Here is a 21,433-nt window from a genome sequence, read left to right as displayed (position 1 = left end):
TGGCCCCAGCACACCAGCAGCCTCCAGTGCTAATAGGAACATAAATTCGTCCCTTGCGTCCCTCGGGCTCGGGGCTGCTGAAGTTTCCCGGCGGCACCGGCGGGCAGCCGCCTCCAGCCCGGTCGCAGCCGCAGCAGCGGGGCGCAGCCTCCTGCCAGGCGAGGCAGCAAAACTCGGGAGGCTCCGTGCGCCGGCTCCGGCTTTCCCCGTGCTCTGCCTCCAGCCCGCTCCGATTTATTTGTATTTTCACCATCCCCACACTCTTTTAGTTTATTTCTTTAATTGCTGCAGCGGAAGCCATCAGGCCCCAGCGGGGCCGCGTTTCCCCGGCCTCCCGGCGGCCCCGATGCTCGGGGGGGGGGGGTGCTCCGCACGGCCCCGACTTGCGGCGCTCCCCCTGCGGCCGGGGGGGAGGCGGCGGCGGCGGGACGAGGCTGGGCTCCGCTGGGCTCCTCCCGGCTCCTCCCGACCCGACCCGGCCCCGCTCGGCTCCTCCCGGCCCGGCCCCGCTCCGCCCCGCGGCGCTCCCCGCCCGGCGGCCCCGCAGCCGCCGCCGCCTCGGGCCGCGCCGCCTCCCCCCAGCACCGGGCGCGGGGACAGCTCCGGGGCGGCTCCGCGTTAAAGGGCGGCGGAGCGGGGAGAGCCCGGGAGAGAGGCAGGAGGGAGAGGAGAGGAGAGGAGGGGAGGAGGCGGCCCGCAGCGCTGGGTGACGGAGAAGAGGGAAGGGAGCTTCCAGGACAAAGTGGAGCTTTGGCAAAAATAGCTCTTTCCAGGGTTAGGCTTTTTTTCTTTTTTTTTTTTTTTTTCCCCCTTCTTTCAGCCGAGCGCGCCCCGGGGGAAGTGCCCCCATCGCAGCGGACACCCGAGCTGTCGGCCTGAGGGGCACCTGAAGCAGAATGTACCAGGGACACATGCAGGTAAGAGGCTGCAAGCAGGCTGGAGAGCAGCAGCCCTCGGAACGGGCTCCCCCGAAACGGGCTCCCGGGAAGTTTCCGCGGGCTGAGCAGGGGAGGTGGCACCTGGGCACCGTGCAACAAGTGAAGGGGTGCAGCACCAGCGGGGCACTCGGAGCCGGGGCTGGAGGGGCTAGCGCTGTGCAAGGGGGAGGACGGAAAAGGGGCTCTGTCAACTTTGTAACTAGGTGAAGTTTGGTGGGTATTTATCCGTTTATTGTGCCTGCTTGTTCAAACAGATTCAAGGGAGCATTCCAGGGCAAACAGTGTTATGGCATGCTTTAAGTGACACATGTCTCTTGCCATCTTCTTGATGCATCTCTTCCTGTATGTCAAGTGAAGGACAAACAATAAGGGAAAAGACATAGCACTTGCTTTGCAAAATCTGCAAAGATTTCATGTCACACTGAAGCCGTTGATTTGCACAATGTGTTGTGCTTTAAGGTGATGGATTTCTATTCTGCCCTCCCAACATGGGATGAGAATTGATTTTGCTAAGCCCTGGAATGACTTTGTAGAATGAATTTCAAGCACATGTCCAAGTGACTTCAACGTTTCAGGTAGAAATCTCGCCTCCTGATCCTACTGAACCACACCACCACAGCAGAAAATGCCTTTCCCTGACAAAAACATACCCATGCCTTGGACGTGATGGCTTTAACCTTGACTCCCGCTCTCCTTCACGTGGCTCTTCCTTGGAAAGCCAAATCTATTTTGAAGGAGGGAATGCCAAAGTGGAGTAAAGGTTTGCACGGATCTCCCAAATGCGTTTCTTTGCTTTGGGACCCACTCTGGCTTTGTGTTCATTGCCAGGAGTGATCAGATGCTTTTATCACGTACAGTGGCACCAGTCCGGCATGTGGCGTGTGTTAGTACTAAGGCTGTTTACAGGGAAACTGCAGTTCTAGCAAGTGTGAGCTGACCACTTCTCTTTGGTGAGATTCTGCAGAGCATTTAAAAATCTGCTGAATGGTCATCAGGGAAATTAAACTGAAATCAATGCCAAACACAGGATTGTGTACAAAATACGTGAGTGAAGTGAGGACTCTGATTCAGCAGTCTCTGCTTTCCAGAGCTGAATGATACCAGTTACTCTTTCATGTTTGTGTTATCTGATCTCAACAATGATAAATACTGTGTCATAATATTGCTTGTCAGAGAGAGCAAACAGGTTTTAACAAGAAATGGAATCAGTGGAAGGAGATACTACTATTACATGCTACTATTTATGATAAGATTAAAGGATGCAGTGTTTTATGGTAAAGAAAACAGTCCTGTAACTGATGTTAATTAATTGGATATTGGCAAATGTGTATTTATACCCTTAAGAAAGCAGAAGTTCTTTGCTATGGCTAATACATCGCAAGGTTTCAACAAGCACACACCACTTTTTAAAAGGCAATGTAATGGAATATTGAGGGTGCTGGCAACATTGTAAATTTTCTGAGTCATTAAAAGGCTGAAATCCAATTTGCAATAGAAAAACAGGTTAAAACATACAAATATATTATGACCGATGTCCTTTAATTTTTTTCTTTCAAAATATGTTTGTTTATCTAGCTCAAATGTAATTAAATGCTATCCAAATTCACTTTAAAAGTTTGCTGAATTTAAATACTATTTGTATTCAGTACGCTCGCCTGCTAAAAATGAAAACCCACCTGAGTGCATCAGCCAAACTTGTTAATGTATTTCTGCCCTGACAGGAAGCATTAACAGTCTTCAGGCACCTAAATAAAGCCTAAAGCATTAGGAAAGGTTCTCATGTTTACTATATCCTTAATTAGAGCCTTTAAGTGAGTCAAAGACAATAAAGAGCTAATTATATCGCAATGAAATTATGCATGTTAATATTTATTAAGCCACGTTAGAACACAAACTACTGTAGCTACCACACGCACACAGTGTCAAACCACACACGAACAAAAGCACAGGCACATCCTAAGCATTACAGGTCTGTTCTTAACATCTCCCAGGACTTTTTGTAAGACTTCTTTGTACTAACTTAAGGGAAAAGTATTTGAAATTACCTGCCGATCTAAAATAAGGTAAACTATAAAACTATTCAAACCTGCGTGGATTAAGCTAGGCACCTGAGTCACTACCTGGACTCTTTGTTTTCAAAGACCCCGAGCACTCGCAGCTTTCGCTGCTTTCAAGTGAAATTGGTGTCTTGAGGTAGACCCTAACTGGGCACCCAGGCATCTAATTTATGCATCCAAATTAAAAATGTGCCAACATGTAATGCCTAATCCTACTGTTTTTAAGGCAGAAGTTCTTCTGAACTTAGAGAGATCAAATGGGGGATCTGGTTTAGAATGCCAGTCATGGTTTCCTGTATTGCCAATGCTGTTTTCAGAAGTAAAAGTAAGATCTGCAGAAATGATTCCTCAATCTAATTACTTTTAAAGATGTTTACAAAGCCAATGTTTTATTAATAACCTGCTGTAGCTCAGCTAATTCTTCAAAATCTACTGAAAGGTGAGAACATTAGCAACTCTAACAATGTCATGAACATAATTACACAAACAGAGAATTTACCTATCTCAAATAGGCATCAGGCATTATGAGCTTCAGTGGGGGAATTTCTAAGCTCAATGAATTCTGCAGGGTGCAAGAAATACACTTTGTATTTATGCACCACTGAAGTCACCTGAAGTGAAGGCACTTAAAGTTCTTTACTGCATCAGACCATAATATGTGTATTTCTTATAAATTTTTAGCTTACGGTACTTTTTTTTTTTTTTTTTTTTTTTTTTTTTCCTGAATCCCAGAAAATGTCTTGGTTTATTCCAAACACCTAGGTTTAGATTTCCCTCTTACTACTTTATAAACAAAACTTCACAACACAAAAACACTGGAGAGGTCCTAAGCAAAAATCCCAAAGACAGAATAAAATGTAAAAGGAAGGCATGTTGCCGGTTCAGCCACAGCCTTTATATTGCCAAGTATACTTGTGTGCTGCATGCCTTCACATAAACTACTAGGAGGAAAACCAAGTGGCTTTCCCCAGAGCCAGCACCACAAACAGGAACAGGATGCAGAGCAGCACAGCACCACAGGAGCTCTTTCAGAGCTATTTCACTATCACAGCAATCATAAGCGTTCGGTTTCACCGTACTATTTACCAACCTGTTCGGTTTACATGTCTGAAGCCTGAGTCTTTACGGCGGGGCTATTACATGAGAAAGAAAACTTGAGATGAGTGGTGCTGGCCGCTCACCTCTGAGCACAACCTTCAGTTACATCAGCAGCCCTACTTAGAGCAGCAAGCGCTGCCAACACCAGGCCTGAGGGCTGCAGGAGCACACCCAGGGCACACGTCAGGTCCCAGACAGTTCTAGGGGCTCTGTGTCTGTTTTGGGATTACACAGGTATGGCAAAGAGTCTCAACGCTATTCTGTCCAGGTGAAGGAGAGGTGCTTCTCTCTCAGGACAGCGTGTGCTGTTTCCCATCGTCCTCAAGAAAACAGTAGCAGGCCAGATGGAAGCAGAACATAAGCTGAGTTCATCCCACAGTTACTGTTCTAAAACGTCTATCATTTTAACAACCAACAATAAGCCTTTTTAAAGTTTTCACAGTATATCACGGACATGGTATCAGTCCCTCCCCTTGACTTTCATGACAGTTCTGTAAATGGGCAGAGGCTAAATGACAATCACAGAATGGGCAGCAGCATTCAGCTTCTGAGGGCATTCAGAATAAATGCTTTCAGAACTCTGCCGTGATGCTGTATATAGCCAGCTTTCTCCAACACAAATGCTTGAACAGAAGAGGTGCTTTGCCAAATGTTGGCATGAGATTTTATGTGTGGCAGTGTTATGTTTGGAAACGGCTTAATTTACACAAAGGAGAAATTTTGACCACACATGGCTACACGAGTTCCTTTGGCACTTTGTCACACAAACTGGCTTATTAGTCATGATGCCTTGGCCAAGTTCCAAATCAGATAGCTGCTCCTGAACTTTTAATTGAACAGCCGATCAACTTCATGCCCTTAAGTGTTGTGTTGTGTGCTGTCCTGATATTTAACATTCTACCATTGGCATTTCGCATTTAGATGACATGATCCATATCAATCCACATTTCAGTAAGATCTCATTCTTCAAGCCCAAACATAAATGGCTGCAGTGAGTCTACAGAAAGCATAGCTATGTACACATGGAAATTCTTGCAAGATCAAACCTCAAGGGCTTTACATGTTTTACTGGGCCTGAAAAGTGTTGCTAAATATTTTAGAAGTTATAAAAAATATTTTTGCACTGATTTCCCAACACTTAAGGCTTGACTGGGAGTAGTGAAGCAGAATTGTCACAGGATTATCTGCTGATGTAAGTCCCATCTTTGCTTATTTAGTAACCTATTAAAAATACTCTAGTAGTGTTGGTTACACTGCTACTGAAAATAAATAAAACCCAAGCTATTCATCAATTATGATTACAAAAATGGAATCGCTCAGCTATGCATTTTGTACATGAATAAAGCAGCCCATAAAAAATATAGGCAACATAAAATTGAATTCAATGCTAAATTGAATCTTTGTTCAGCTGTTAAGATCAACAGAAACTTAATAACTTTAAACTACAAAATTCTAAAAATCTGGACACATTGCCGGAATGCTAACTGACCCCCGGTGATATTGATGAATCATAACTCCCAGCCTTACTGAAATTCCATTATGATAAACAGATAAATTTTCATTATTACAAGCTGTTTCTAAAAGTACTCACAATGCCAGGGCAGTGTTTATGGTGGTATGTTTTCCATTTTGTTTTGATATTGTTCAATTATTCACTAGCAGCTTTTCGAGTCTTGAAGAGCAGATTATGAACTGCTTATAAATGAAACAAGCTAAAAATAATGAGCTAGTTTCCATTGAATGGAGTTTGTTCAAAAAAAGAAAGGTGATAAACTGTTTTTGGCTAAGAGACATGCTGAAACTATTCAAATTATGCGCAATGCCGGTATAGATAAGCGCTCCATGAAGGCAGTCATACAAGAATCTTGCAGAAAATCTTGCAAAAGGCTCAGGAACTCTTGGCACCCAGTGCATTTTTGCTCATGTAAATTAAGAGGAACTCTTTCTATCTAAACAGGGAGACAGCACTCTGTTCGGGAATTAAATCCATTCAAAACAAGGAAAACCAACAGTCCCAAGCAATGTCACTTAGAATCATAGAATATCCCGAGCTGGGAGGCACCCAAGGTTCATCGAGTCCAACTCCTGGCTCCACACAGGACCACCACAAAATCAGACCCTTTGTCTGAGAGTGTTGTCCAAACTCTTCTTGAACTCTGGCAGACTCAGTGCCGGGACCACTGCCCCGGGGAGCCTGTCCCAGTGCCCGACCACCCTCTTGGTGAAGAATCTTATCCTAACCCCCAGCCTGAGCCTCCCCAGTCACAGCTCCATGCTGTTCTCTCAGGTTCTATTTATTTATGTAAATGTTAGTCTATTTCCAATATATAACCTTCACAAAAGAGGCACTGTTTACTTTAGAAATCATGATGTATTTTTTTAAATTACCACTGCTGCCATAATTTATGATAGCACAATGCAGAGGCTAGGTTTTTAAACTAGACATCCAAAACCCCAGCTTTTTTTTTTTTTTTTTTAGTACTGATTTCAAACATCCTAAAATGCACCTGTCCAACTACTAAAGACAAGGTCTGATAATCAATTACTAAACACTTCAGCTGTGTGAAGACTTACAATGATTTTTCTGGAACAGTTCGGACAAAATTACTCACATGCTAATTTTTTAGGATAAAGCTTTAAGCTTTTATAACTTAAACCCCAGTCCATTAATGCAGTTTTAACTTTATATGCACAGATATTGTTCTGATGTACGTTGGTATCAACACTTCATAAATCAACGCTGACTGCTGTTATGCAACTGAGAGTCAGCCTGTCCAAGGTCTGCGTTAGCATGTGTGTGGATAAATATATTTGCTTTGCATACACTATTTTAGCAAGAGTCTATTTTGATTACTTAGCCTTATACTTGTTTGAAAGCATAAGCTTACACATGTTTGAAAACTAATTAATTTAACGGGGCCCACTCTTAATAGAGCAGAGAGAGGAAAAAGAATGAAAAGGCAGATCAAGTCTTAGAATGGAAGTGTGTAGATGAAACTGCTATGCAAAGGAAGGAGGCCAAAAAGCTGGAAAGAAAGGTCACAAGCTAGAGTATGAAATACCCAAATAGGACAAGGTGTATGAAAGCATAGGATAAATAAGCTATACAGAAATATAGAGTTTTCTTTAGGAAATACAGACTCATAAACATTCACAATCAGAAAATAGTTCATAATTTATAAAAAAAAACATAATAATCCTGTTTTTAAACAAGCTGAAACTGCAGAAGCTTTAAAAAAGGGTTTTGATGTCTAAAACAGGTCTGTTTCAAACCATCCAATTTAATTAGCTACCCCTTCTGCAATAGTTAGAAATGAAAATGGTAAAAACATCAGAATATTACTTAGAAAGAATGTGACAGGCTTGTTTTTCTTACATACCCAGAACAAGAAGTATCAACTAGTTGTTTGTATTGCAGAAGGTAAATTTGCACAGTCTGTTTCAGAAATAGTCAATATCACAAAAACATCCACCTTCCAAATCAGGTGTCATAACACATCAAGGAGGAGATGACTCTCTATAGTTATGCATTTTCATCATTGCCCAATAACATTACTAATAAAACACCTAAGGATCACAAAGTCTATATTCAGCAAATTCTTCTACCAGCCTACAATTATTATGAGCAGTGTAATATTCTGTTCCTTTCTTCTCAGGCTTTTGAAGTTCTGAGTCATTGGTACACGAGTTTCACTTCCAATGGTTTATTTGCGAATAAGTTAATTAAGTTAAAGTCTAAAACATTAAGATTTGAAACGTATTGTACTGAATGGAAAAAAAAGCATGTCTCATCAGATCATCTAGCTCCATCAACAGAGAACACAAACCAAAGTTTAAACTTAGCCCCTGAATTTGACTTTTTCCAAGGGTGGCACAGTTAGTCATCATGTCTTGGTACTACCGCACTTCCTCCCAGACAGTTTTGATTAGACTTCACTCAGGCTGGCATAATTGGTGTAAGCCCTGGGTTTCCTTCTTCTGCCTCTCCACAGCCTATCAAGGCAGTCAGATAGATACGCCAGTGTTTTTCTTCTCTCATTTCATCCAATTTGCTCATTTTCTCCTCCCTACCCAGGTTCAAAGGCCTTCTCAATTTTTTTTTTTGCCTGTTGCTACCGTAATTTCATATCAATCCCTTAAAAGTCTATTGTCTTAATAAGGATATTGAATATTATACAAGTTACATGAATACAAATATCTTTGGACAGCATTTTTCAATCAGCATACAAAATAATAGCAATGCATTTAGAATCTGTCAGTGTAATAACAAAAGCATATGTGATAAAGAAAGCACTGTGCAATGAATTCAGACAAACAATCTTTCTTGATTACATTAAGACTTTGTCTTCTGTTATAAGAGACATAAAAGAAATTCAGATACACTCAGCCACTGCCATTTAGAAACAACAGCTTGAGAATGTTTTTTGGCATGCATTTATTTTAGGATCAGTCACATTATTTCCTTGTATTTTTACCTTAGATTGATAATTTGGCTTTATAGGCTAGTTTATAAAAGCAGAAAGAAAATTTTAAAATTTCCCTTACCACTCACGTTATTATCTAGCTGAAGAAGTGAAGTGCACAGTGTGACCAACATTTGAGCCCCCTGTATCTTTATTTACATAAGTAAAAGTAAGAGGAAATTATACTGATGTAAATAAGAAAATAATTGGCTCCCAAGCCCTTTTCACATTAATCCCTGTCTTCTTAATGTCGCCAGTCAGGTCCCAAAGTCACAGCATCAACTAGAGATTATAGCATGTCCTGTACAGGGACAGAAAAGCTGTTACTAATTGCAATTTCTAATCCAACATTTTCTAACTGGTACTTGTTTTGAGATAAAGGTTCAGGAACTCTTGCTGTTCTTTTAAAGTCAATTGAGAGGTAATGTTTGCCTGTTTAAGCCTTCCCTGGACTGTAAGAGAGCTGTTTCTCAAGAAGTAACGCTGAATTTACTGAAGTAATTAGGTTCATTGAATTCACTAAGGTCAAGTTTCCTAACCTAAGTACAGGAATAAGCAAAGTTATAATAAATATAGGTGTTTTGAGTATTTGTGTTAGTTAAAATTGATAGAAAACATCACATTTTAATGTGAGGATAATCTGCCAGAGCTCTGTAAAATCCAGGGGAGGATTCCCTAATAAGAAGTTCTGAAAAAAAGCCAGCACTTGTTATTTTACACAAAAGAACAGATTATTATTATTTATGAAAGGTGGGAGGATGGTCTCGGTCTTCACTGAGGTGTTGGACACTATTGTCATACATATGATTAATGAAATAGTAAAGCGTAGCTCAACATGTGTCTCATCAAAATGACAAGTTATTTCTGCTGTCATTCACTGAGGTTTTGCAGGAAAGATAATTTTCCAGTTAAAGGGTTCAGATGTAGATGAAGTATTTTATCTTTTTCTATCTGCTACTCAACACTCCTTCCAAGAACCAGGATGAAAAAGAAACAAGCCAAAACAACCTTGTCAAAGTAAGAATGGCATTAGGTTTGATTAGAGTCTTGGTAAAGAAAATAAAGCAGGAAAATTATGATTCACAACAGAAAAAAAGGCAAAAGAATGGAAATTAGGAAGTGCCATTATTGTTCTGAACAGTTGAAAACATTGCTAATATTACCACTGTACTTAATCCAGGTAACGTACACAGTGTGGTGGGAACTATAAAATGAAAAGGGATGCATAAACTCGCCTGACCCTCTGCAACTACCACAACCAAGGAGTCTGAATCATTAGAAAAATAGCTGGACACTACAGAGAAATAATGAAAGAACAGTCATCCCTACAGCACTCAAAATAAAAGACACGCTGCTCAGAAAATACAGCAAGTCTAAGGTGTTACTTGTATTATGAACCTGGATCCCAAGAAAGCATGGGGAAAAAAATCAATATTTAAAATGTTAAGAATAAGTATAGAACACACAAGGAACGGAGAGAAAGTGCTCCTCCAAGACAAAAATAATAAGTACAAGCTGCCTAAAGTAAAGCTTAGTTAGACCTCATTGAAACTTTATTAAAATCAACTGTTGAAAGTTTTTCAGTTATATGATTAAGAACAACAACAAAAAACAACAAACAAACAGTACTCAAAACTGGCATCCATATAACCTAATTAATGGCCCAACACCAAAAAGATTATGAGGGTATAGTTCCTGCTGTTATTAGCAGCATGTGAAGCAAGAGCTCAAGCAGAAGTACACAATATAAACTCTGACCCAAACTGCTGGTGGAACTGGTATATGAAACTGAACACTTGGTAGCAAATATTTAACAGTGTAGTTATGAATCCAGATATGGTGCCATATGACAGGGCAATAGAAAATGTGTCAAGATTTAAAATAGGGTAATAAAAATAATAATCACGGAATCACAGAATCAGGCAACTAACGGCCCAGATACCCAAATGGCTGTCCGTAATCTGCAAGGTTTTAGGTATAGACTTTAAGGGAGAAGAAGATTAAACAAACATACACAGTAAAACGAAAAAGATGCTATTTGAATTTACCAACAGAAGATAATGCCAAACCGACGTAACATTTTGTTGTCATAACTGGCTTTCTGGGCAAAGGAAATGTAACTGACTTTGATTTCTATGGTCTTTGGTAAGCATTTGCTATAGCGCCTCAAAAGACGTTACTAGTGAAGATGGAGGAAGTGAGGAATAATAGCAAAATCACAGAGAGGGCAGGAAACTTGTTCACAAGAACCAGAAAAATACAGCATTAAAGGAAGGACAGTTTCTCAAAGAAAGTTTATTGATGAAGATCTTTATGGATGAGTTCTAGAAGTGATGTCTGATGTTTTCATCCATAAACCTACTGATGAAACATCAGTATTGGGAATCATCATCAGTACCGGTGAATATTAGGTCACTACACAGAGGGAACTATGTGAACTTCAGGTGGAAACAATACAAATGCGATGATATTTAACAGCACAATATGCAGCTAATCATCAGTAACAAAAATAAAATAAAAATAAAAATCTACCCTAAGCTGTAAAATATAATTTAGAAATTATTAAGATAGACTTGCATATACAAGATGGCCATAAGCCATTAATATACCCATAAAAACACAAGTGAAGTTTTAGTTTTAAAGGAGCTTTTTTTTCCAGAAGAGTCAGAAAAATGTCAATGCCAGTTTACAATGTCACTAGCAAATTTTCAGCTGAGTGTCTTGTAAAGCTCTGGCCAAGAAGGAAACAGGTCCAAAGAAGGATGGATGATCAAGAAGAAGGGAAAGTCTTATGAGAAGAGACCAAAAGATTTTGGCTTATTTTGTTGAGTGAAATGATGGCTCAGCAGGAGCATAATCACAGCATGTAAATGCATCAGGAAGATAAACACCAGATACGGAGAACCTAAATTAGCTAAGGACAAAACTGGCACACGAACAAATCGATATTAACCGTCTGTGAATAAATTCAGGTTAGAAATTAGAAAGTTTCTGATCATTAGACCAATCAAGATTTCCAATAGCCTTCCAACTGGAATAGTGGAGGCAAAAAAAAAATACTAATTACTTTAAAAATGAAACAATCAATTTCTGAAAGACTTTTTATGACATGCTGCCTATGACTGCAGAAGACAAACTCTATAACCTAATAATATCCTCCTTGTCTTCTGAAATTTCTCCAACTTCAGCAGAAATGGACCTTGACTCATGCAGAGCAAAACCAAAATCTTCAACTGCAAGAGGCCAAAAGTCTTCCCATTGTGGATGAGGAGGGCTTGATTGTTTTCACTGATCCTGTAACCTCCTACTGACAGAACAAGACAGGAGCTGACAAATTAGTCTCACTTCTCCCATTGCCCTACTCCAAAATGTCACAGACCTGAGCTCTATGCTTGGAATACTCTCTCCTAGTTTCCCTACTGAGTCTCCCACTCAGCTGAACTGATAGTTTTGCTGTGTGTAAAATCTTAATAATCAGAGGAAGTGTGTTTCCTTCCCCCATACAGCTAAACTCAATGGTTTGTACTAGAAACACTGAAGCTTTTCCACATTTTATATTCATGTTCCAGCAAGCAGGCACTGAGGGTTTGAAATCACCAGCTGTGTTAACATGGTGTAACAGTAAGTTTAAATCTATTTTAATAACAGCCAAAGTGTGTATGCATGAGGATATAACCATAATCCATCAGGATCAGTAGAGGTATTTCCAGCTTCCTTTTCTCTCCTGAGCTCCAAAACCAAATGTGATGGTCACTATTTAGAGTATAACGCCCTTAAAGAAGAGAACGGAGTACTTGTCTTTGCAGTCCTTCTCGGGAAAGTCTACTGAGCTCACTTTGAGCTGTTCTCTTTGAACTGATCATAAAACCATGTTTTAAAATCAGTTCCATGTCCCTTCTGATAGATTGAGTGAAAAGAAAAAAGAAAGAGAAAAAACAAAACAAAAAAAAACATTTCTAGGTTAATTCAGATTCATAAAATTACTTCAGAATCTAATCGTGGGGGTTCCTGTCACCCTTCAGATCACAGTGGCTGTGATTTGCATCCCTCCATCTATCTGGCAGATGGATGTCCGTGAACGCTCTCCATCACAACTTGAGAACAGCCTTGCAGCTCTTGGTTGCTAGCAGTTGCTGTGCTGCAGCTTACTGAGCATCACTCTGCTTCTCACATTTCAGAATTTCAGGAGTCATGCCAGCAAAAAGTTTCCAAATATGTGAGATTACTGGATAATGGCTAGATATGCAATAGAAATGCAAAAGCATATTGCTAAATTTACTCAGCAAAGAAATAGGATGGTTATTTCATGAGTTAACTACTTTTTCCTGCCAGTGAACATTAAATGAACTCTTATTTCCAAATTACTTTTAGTAGTATTTGTTATAACACTGGACCAGGTGCTGATAAACTAGATAAGTAAACCTCATATGTGTTAGTGGAAAAACAATTTTATAGTTGTCAAAGAGTGACAAAATTTCACTGCCCTTTTTCTCATATAGTCACAGACAAATATCAGAAATAAAGTTTCAGATAAAATTTCCAAGCTATTGACTCAGCCTCATTAATCACCACAGAAACAACAGTACATGCTGATTGCTGCAGGTATATTGTGTGTATTTGTTAAGCTACAAATGCGCTAACTTTATGTGACGGTACTGATGAAACTATTTACTATTACAATGACAACTATTCCTCCTTGCACACAAACTAGCTCAACTCCTGTCCCATGTAAGCATCATTCGCAGAATTACGGAACAGAAGTGTTGCTATTGAAGTGGCCAACCAGACACAGACCAGAAAGACTAAATACACAAAGTTTATCACATGGCTGAAATGCATGCCCATGGTGTGCCTACTGAACAATTACCATTAGCTGAAGATCTGTAAATATGGGAATAGCCCGTTTTTCTACTGACTTTTGCAAAGTTCTGTTCAGAAGGAAATAAGGTGGCTTATACTAATATATGTCTAAACAATAAATTGTTTTCCAACTAGCCATCTCATCTGAGTTGAATGCCTTTTGATATATCGCTGCCAACAGGTGTTCTCTGATGTCCAATCTTGCTTGCTAGATCATCATTTCTAAAAATTAAAATCCTAGTTAGGATTTCAGCAGACAGGAAAGAATCACTTTGCCTGCATAATCTTTGGACAGTGGTCAGCAGGGAGTGCAAAAGAAACACATACCCTCAGCTACAGGTGGAGAATTAGCACAGCTGCTTTTTCACTGTGATATAGCAGACAATTTTATTATTTTTTTTGAAGCCAGTGAGATGATGGCTGGACCGTTCTGACTTCAACCAAGAATTACAGAATTACAGACGTACCTATCAAAGACCTGCTAATACCTTGCAGAATACTCTGATAAATTTGCTATTCAGAGACAATTATGCTTTTGTATTTTCTCATGGTTTTTTGTTTTGTTTTGTTTTTTGTTTTTGTTTGTTTGTTTTTGTTTTAATATAGTAGGACTTCTTGACAGGCAATAGGATCACTCCTTAAGAGTTCATCTACACTTGTTGTTTTTTTTTCCCTCAGATAATAAAATCAATTCCATAAAAGACAAAATAAATATATTATAGGCATACATAGAATAAAATCTGCTAATACTTACAGGTTCCCACTAAATATTAGGAAAAATAGCCATGTAAGATATCTGGTTACCATTTGTTTCGCTCCAGTTTCAGTTTGGGACATTAGAATTTGTGTTTATGGGCAATAAAATAATTTCTGAAATTTGAGAAGCATAATTTCAAACCAGGAAATTTGTCACAGACTTCTGTCTTCTGTCACTTTACTACTGGTACAGGATCACGGCACCATGCACTAATACTGCCAGATTTCTTTAAAAAGATGCTATTCTGCCCTGTCCACTGAAATCCTGGTTCCAGTAAAATCAATGAAAATGATACCATTTACTCCAGTGCAATCAGGATTTTATTTAGAATCTTTCACAGTAGAAAAAATTGTTTTGTCTCAAAGTAGTTTTAAAAAAGGATATCTTCATTTTGTGAATGCTGAGAAATAACATACCTAAGTAGGCTAAATTCCACTTTGGGGATTTATACTTGTTTACACTCCATCGGTAAGTGGTACATTATGTACTTTCTGCATAAATAGATGAAGGATTAAAATACCTATTTTAAAATCTGAAGGGTTTTAAATATGATCTACTCTATGAAAGAGGCAGGTTCCATTACTTTTAGGTCATTTTCCCCCAATAGGTTACATGAGAAAAGCACTCCACCTCTGTTAAGCAGTCTTTTGTGAAACTGTCGTTTACTGATTGGATTTTAAAAAGGCAACCCTTGACTCTGATTTGGGGAAAAAACAGAGAAGTTTCAAGACTTCGCATAACCAGCTGGGCGTGGGAACCACACACAGGGCCTGCCCTGCCTGACAGCTCAGTCTGGGGGAAAGGCACCAGGTAGGACCCTTACAGCAGCTCAAGTTGGCTTTTCCAGCAAAGCTCAAGTTCTCCCAAGTCTACATGTGCCAGGTCTTGAGTCCTTCACTGGAGTTGCTCTGGATCTTGTTGGTTACAAACCATTAACATTGGGACCAACTCCAAGTGCGTTGTGTTTTGTTTTGGTTTTAGTTTTAATGCAAGTTCTGTCCTGTAACTTTCTGGATCCATGGGCATAAAGCAGTAACCTCCCGTGGTTACAGCACTGCTACAGAGGGACTAGTTAAGTTCTTGCTTTGCCATTGCCACAGATTTTCTTTATGAACTTGGAAGAGGCACTTACAGTCTTTGTGCCTCTGTTCTCCATCAGTAGGACAGGAATAAAAACACTTCTGTCCTCTAGATGTATTAAAAGATATAGAAGAAAAGATAATAAAATAACTCCTATAAGCAGGATAACACCATGAGCCCAGCCTTGATTTGCACTGATCAGTTTGCTGCACAGGGGCACGCTAGCCACTGATTCAGTCTTCAGGAGTAAGCCAACATTGCTTATAAAAACTTCCCAGTTTCGATTATGCTTCTTTTTATTTAAACTGTGTGAGGTGTAGGCTCCTGCTTGTCAAATCCCTGACCAGTTCTCAAAAGGAAGATCATCAACCTCTCAAAGAAAGTGTAAAAGGAAAGATAGTTGGATCTCAGTTCCCTTGCTTAGAATTCTTGTTTAGGAGGAGGAGGGAGCCCTATTCCCCCCATACAGCACGCTCCTTTTAGAGCTATTACCTTAACGATCATGCCAAAAATTGTCTGCAGTGAATTTTAGAAATGAAAAATAGAATAAAATCAGATAGAGATCTTAAGATGAATGGAACGGATCAGTGCCAGTTGCTGAGCTATACTCCCGGAGACCCTTTTAGTTCAAGGGATGGCAGATGTAATTAGAAGAGAACCTGATGCAAGGTATTAGAAATAGCAGCTAAACAGCACATACCATGGATCAATATTGAGAAGCTATTTAGCAATAAAAGAAAAATTTCATTTTCACCAAATGCTAAAATACAAAACATGCTGAAAACATCCAGAAACCATTAAACCCAATCATTTTAAGAGAAAGCTGCATCGTTTTTTTATTATTATTATTATATTTTATTTTTTTTTAGTAAGAAAGAAAGAACAGAGGGCACTGCTGCTGGCTAGGTATTTGTTAATTTTTCATGTGAATTTATTGCATATGTAAGTGATTGAATTAGTAGCACTGACAGGAACCCAGGCACGGTAAAAGCTTCCTGATACTGACACAGCACTGCTCAAGCCGTACAGTCCTGACCATTAGCAATACCGCTGTCGAAGCCCTGAGCCTTTCTCTCGAGCAGAGGCTGCAGAGCACACTGGACTGGACTGAGCAAGGTATTGTTTCTGCGATGCGAACTTGCAGACGTCCATAACAGAGGCTAGCATGAGACCACTACACTTTTTTAGATCAATGACCTCATTTGGACTCTGATGCCAGGCTCCAGGGAAGAAAGGCCAGTGCAAGCTAATAACATGCTACCAAAATATTGCAAGGTAAGTTTTGGGGGGAGAAATGTTGAAAGGGTTTTGTATTTTGCGATAAAGAGACTAAATGCAAACAGTCAGCTGCATAAAAGATACAAGGGAGAGAAAGTGGACTGATTTCCCACTGTTGAGAAAAGCAGGGCATTTCCAGACACTCAGAGGCTGGAAACCCTGGAGCGAAATCCTGATCTTCCAGTACATCACCGAGAGATAGATTCCTTCAGAACAGTGTGGCTTTAAGAGCAAACTAGGGAGATGTAAATTGCACGTCTACTAATTTAAGCATGCAAGTCTACTGCCAAATATTGCCATCTAAAAGGACTATAGGTATCATGGCTGCTATGAAGCCCCTGGGGAGGCTCGTAACCTTTGGGAGCCCTTCCCTCCCTCCCTGCAATGTATTAACCTTTTGGCCACGTCACCGCGTGGATCTACGTAAAGAAATCGTACACACAGACACTCATAGCTGGGGAGTGGTAGAAACAAAACCATGCAAAACACATGATGCAGGATGTTGTGTGGATTCAGTATGAAATCTTACATCCAAGAATAGACAAAAATATTTTAAAAATAAATTTCAGATACATTATGAATGTGTGGAGGGGCAGCCACAGCGAAACATTTCACTGCTGTCTTATAAACTTTATTCCTGTAGGGTCAGATTGTGACAACTAATAAGAATGAAATATGACATTTTTCTAAGAGTAATACTGCTGGATTTAATGGTGCTACTAATGGAGTAAGATTTTCCTTGGAGTAAGGGTGCCATAAAGCAGCCCTCAGCCACCGCTTCCTGTTTACTTCTTGCGGTTTATTCTCTAGAGGAAATGTATTTCTTTCACTTGAAACTTCTGCTTGTTACCCAAAAAAAAACATTGCTTATTATTTTTCTTTTTCACACCATTCATCCACACGGAAAGCATTTCTTTCTAAGTTAATCATTTCACATGTAGAGGAGCAAAAGAACTATTGTTTTCTGATTAACGGAGGGGTAGAGCTTCTCTTAACATGCTCTTTCTCAGTAGGTCCAGATGGTCTCTTCTTAAATTTAATTTAGATATCATTTATAATTCATTTGAACAATTTTAGTCAGTTAGTAAAGTTACTTCAATATTTTCCTTTTTATTGAAAGTTATTGCATTGCTGCAAGCAAGGTATTTGGTCTGATGAATTTCTACATGGTTCATCCCAAAGGAGAGACTACAAAACACAAAAGACCCCCAGATTAAATTGCGATCCAATTTAACAAGAGCTGTAAGGGAAATGAGGAATAGTTACTCTAGAAACTCAATGTCAAAGTAACATGAAAAATGAAGTTGATCATCCAGAAATTTTAATGAGTTTAAGCTTTCTCCAAAAGACAAATATTACCCAAGTAACTACAAACAAAAGTAGGTAGAAGCTCCTGTTAAATGACAAGACTGAACCAATGACAAGATTCATGAGCTGGAATTAAGATATAAGTTATATATAAAAATATACACCAAGGTGCACAATTAGAGGTAAAACTAACAAATGTTTTTGACAATTGAAATTACAAGAAAATGGGTTCTAATCCATGGGCAGATTTTAAGGCTAGAAGGATCCATTTATTGTCATCTCCTATGAACTGTAACCCAATACAGGCTGATGAACTTCACACACTTAATCTGAGAGATCATAGTTTGAATTGAGAACATATATTCTGGAAAAGCATCTAGTTTAACATTAAAGACTAAAGTGATGGGAAATTGTTCAAGTTATTCCATTACTAATTCTTCAGAGTATTCCTAGGGAGTATCAGCAACATGTTATAACAGTTCTTTCATACACATACAGAATACATTAGAACTTATTTTACAAGAATAAAGAAGGCTTTTGTTTGTTTGTTTTTTGTTTGTTTTTAGTATTCTCATAAAAGATGAATTATAATGAAAATGTTTTAAATTGTATTTATAGGCATGGATAGCACACCTAACTCAGTCAGGAGCAGTGTAAAGATGGACATGAAAGAATGAGTTAAAAGTCTCTGTCTTCTCATTGCCAACACAGCATTTCAGTTCACTTACAGTGGACAAAAGTGGCAGTTGGAGGAGCTGGAGGAAGAACCCTCCAGGCAGCAGCGTGCTCTTGCTATATATGGCACAAAATCATCTTACAGTGTAAAAGTTTCCATTGCCTTTGGAGGGACCGGGACTTCACCTCTAGTCTTGGGGAAGGAAATTATGATAAACTTTCATAAAAAGGCTGGGTCAAGCAAAAGGAAGGTTGCTTTGTAGAGCAAACTTAAAACTTATTTGTGTATATATGTCAGGAGTGTGTTTTCTTGCATATTATGGTAAGCAAAATAGTGTACCTACTCTTAGGTAGTTTAATCATACATCTATTTTAGAATGTTCTTGGAAGTTCAGTAAGAGAACTTTTTACAGTCCAGTTAACAAAATAGGGAGTGACAGTCTCTAAAACTGAAATCTGAAATCACTTCCTACTAAGAATAAACTAGACAAGACTACAAATAAAGAACTCCTCTTTTCCTTATACACAGAAAGGAAACAAAGTTATTCACCAGTTGGGAAAAAAAAAAAAAAAAAAAAAAAAAAAAAAAGGTTTGTATTCACACAGAATGATTAAAGGATAAAAAAAGACAAAGGTGTCTGAACTTATCAGTAAAAGAAATAGGTTCACATATGTTCTGATTTTGCTAAGAATGATCAATATTTAAAGACATTAAACAGACTACAGTTGGAGACAATCCTCTTACAGAGAGTATTGGAGAAGTCAAGACCAGAGTAAAGCTGAAAGTAGGCATTGCATTGATTCTGGTAAATCAATATTACAAAAAACACAATTTAGAAGAGCAACTACGTTGATTTGACTAACAATCTCTTATTTCCCTGTAACTTATTTTTTCTGATAACCAAAGCAATGCTGCCAGCAGTTACAACATTAAGTCTATTCCATGCTTTTCAATTATTTTCACTGGATGCATTTCTGTCCTGTTCATTCCATGAAGGTATTAATTATATTAATTCATTTCTCCCAATCTTTTTAGGTGTATGGTAGTAATTTCCGTGTAACTGATACCAAAATAGAGTGCACTGATTTGGAAATGTATTGTGTACAAGGAGGTTAGAAATGCAGTGACCTTATCTGCAAAATACTTTACTAAATGTTTGAACATTTACCTGAACTACTCAGTCAGGAGACACTAAATTACAGCAGCTATATATTTTGGAATTGATGACATCTTACTTTTTTTTTTTTTTTTTTTAGTTACAGAAACTATTCATTATTAACTCAAACCACAATACATCTACCATATATATATTTACTGCTGGATTAAGATCGAAGGGATGTTGTTGCTATTTCCTCATGACAAGTAGAAGGCAACAAATCCCTCTATAGGGACTAAGTAGCTAAATCAACTTGTTTACAAAGCAAAGCCTACTTAGTTTATTTAGAACAGTCTCAGCAGACCCAAGGTAGTGCAATGAGAATCTCTACCTGGATCCTGGATGCTGTCAGATTTACTTCACTAAGACAGCTCCTTACCTTGAATTCCTAACATTTTGACCAATTATTTTTTCTCTCCTAAGTATTTAATTTATCCAGCAGCAAAAAGTTGATACTTAATAATTCACCAACAATATTATCTGCCTGTACCTTTCCCTTGCAGCTGTATTTACTCAAAACAAAGCTATTCAAATAAGCCTTAATCAAGACATATCATGCTACCACGCTGTGTTTGTACAAACCCACTTAGTCCTCTTCAGCTGGGAGCATCAGTAGTGAATCCTCAGACCAACAAGCAGCAGGGCAAAGTGGCACGGGGCAGCCCTGGCAGCCACAGCAGCCCTCCCACAGCAGCCACCCCTGTGCTACCAAAATGTGGCCAGTAATACCCAGTGCCCACAGCTGAATCCACGCTCAAGTCTTTGTCCTGCACTGCAGTCACTGAGAGCTGGTGACTCCAACTGCAGGTCACAGCCAGCAGGTCTCTGGCAGTGGTGCCATGTAGAGAACAGGGCCAGCTGATAGTTGGGAATTCATGGGGAATGACATCTCTTTTCTTAAGCTTACTTTATTACAACTAAGGGTTAAATTGTATTTAAAACTATCAGAAATAGTTCCTGAAAGATAAGACTCATGTAAAGCTTTATTAATAACTACGGCGTGCTAAGACTCTTGCTTGACTAAGGCCCATTTCCTGAATACCATACATCAGTATTATTTAAATAACATTTTGACAATCCAACAGATCAAGTTATATTGAAGAGTTCTCACAGTAACTGAATGCGGTACATTAATAGCACAGATAGCATCTGAGGTACTTGCGATTCCCCCGTATGTCAGACTTGCTGGATTCTGCCACGCTACCCAATATAACTCAATTAACGCTGACTTCATATGTGTGTGCACCAGTTAACAAGCTGCAGCCATATTTCGGAAAAAGATCATTTTACTGAGCAATGGCACACACACTTTAAACCGCATTGAATCCCCCTTCAGTCCCTCACCTCCCACAAAAAGCAGAATTTAAAGTGCTTTCTGCATGAGGAGTGACTGAGAGCAGAGGTTAATTCAGTGCCTAAGACTGAGCAGTGACCATACAGCAAACCAACAGACTTCTGATGGCTCCAAGGAGCTGGCTCGAACATCCAACCATGAGACAGAATCTATTATCTCCTGGCTTGAAATTGTGGAGTCTTTATATTTTATTCCCTAAACACTGAAAAAAAATACGGTGGGCAGATGCCAAAAGAAAGACAACTATTTTCAAAAACATTTCACAGTAAACTGTGCCAGTACTTGTGGGAACTTTCTGGTGGTCAGCATCGATCTGACATCGGAGCCCATGACGAGTGGGCGAGGCCGTGACTGCTGCAGCCCGTGCTACAGAGGCTGTGCTGTTCTGTAATTTCTTAAAACAAAGCT

The 21,433-nt window shown here is 39.3% G+C and overlaps 1 protein-coding gene across 2 annotated transcripts in view; it reads left to right on the top strand.

Moving 5' to 3' along the window:
• The first annotated feature begins 491 nt into the window (after positions 1–491).
• The window catches only part of PEX5L (peroxisomal biogenesis factor 5 like), a 107,295-nt gene continuing 86,353 nt past the window's right edge, over positions 492–21,433 (top strand). The window contains exon 1 of one of the 2 annotated variants that reach the window (XM_021275771.4): positions 492–917. In XM_021275771.4, coding sequence (XP_021131446.1) covers positions 897–917 — 21 coding nt within the window. In that variant the 5' untranslated portion in view covers positions 492–896. The remainder of the gene's footprint in view (positions 918–21,433) is intronic. The other variant, XM_027464516.3, reaches the window with a different exon arrangement.

This window comes from Anas platyrhynchos, chromosome 9 (assembly GCF_047663525.1).
Source record: "Anas platyrhynchos isolate ZD024472 breed Pekin duck chromosome 9, IASCAAS_PekinDuck_T2T, whole genome shotgun sequence".
NCBI classification, from domain to species: domain Eukaryota; kingdom Metazoa; phylum Chordata; class Aves; order Anseriformes; family Anatidae; genus Anas; species Anas platyrhynchos.
The sequence above is the reverse complement of the archived record's forward strand: the minus strand, read 5'-3'. Positions and strand labels throughout refer to the sequence as shown.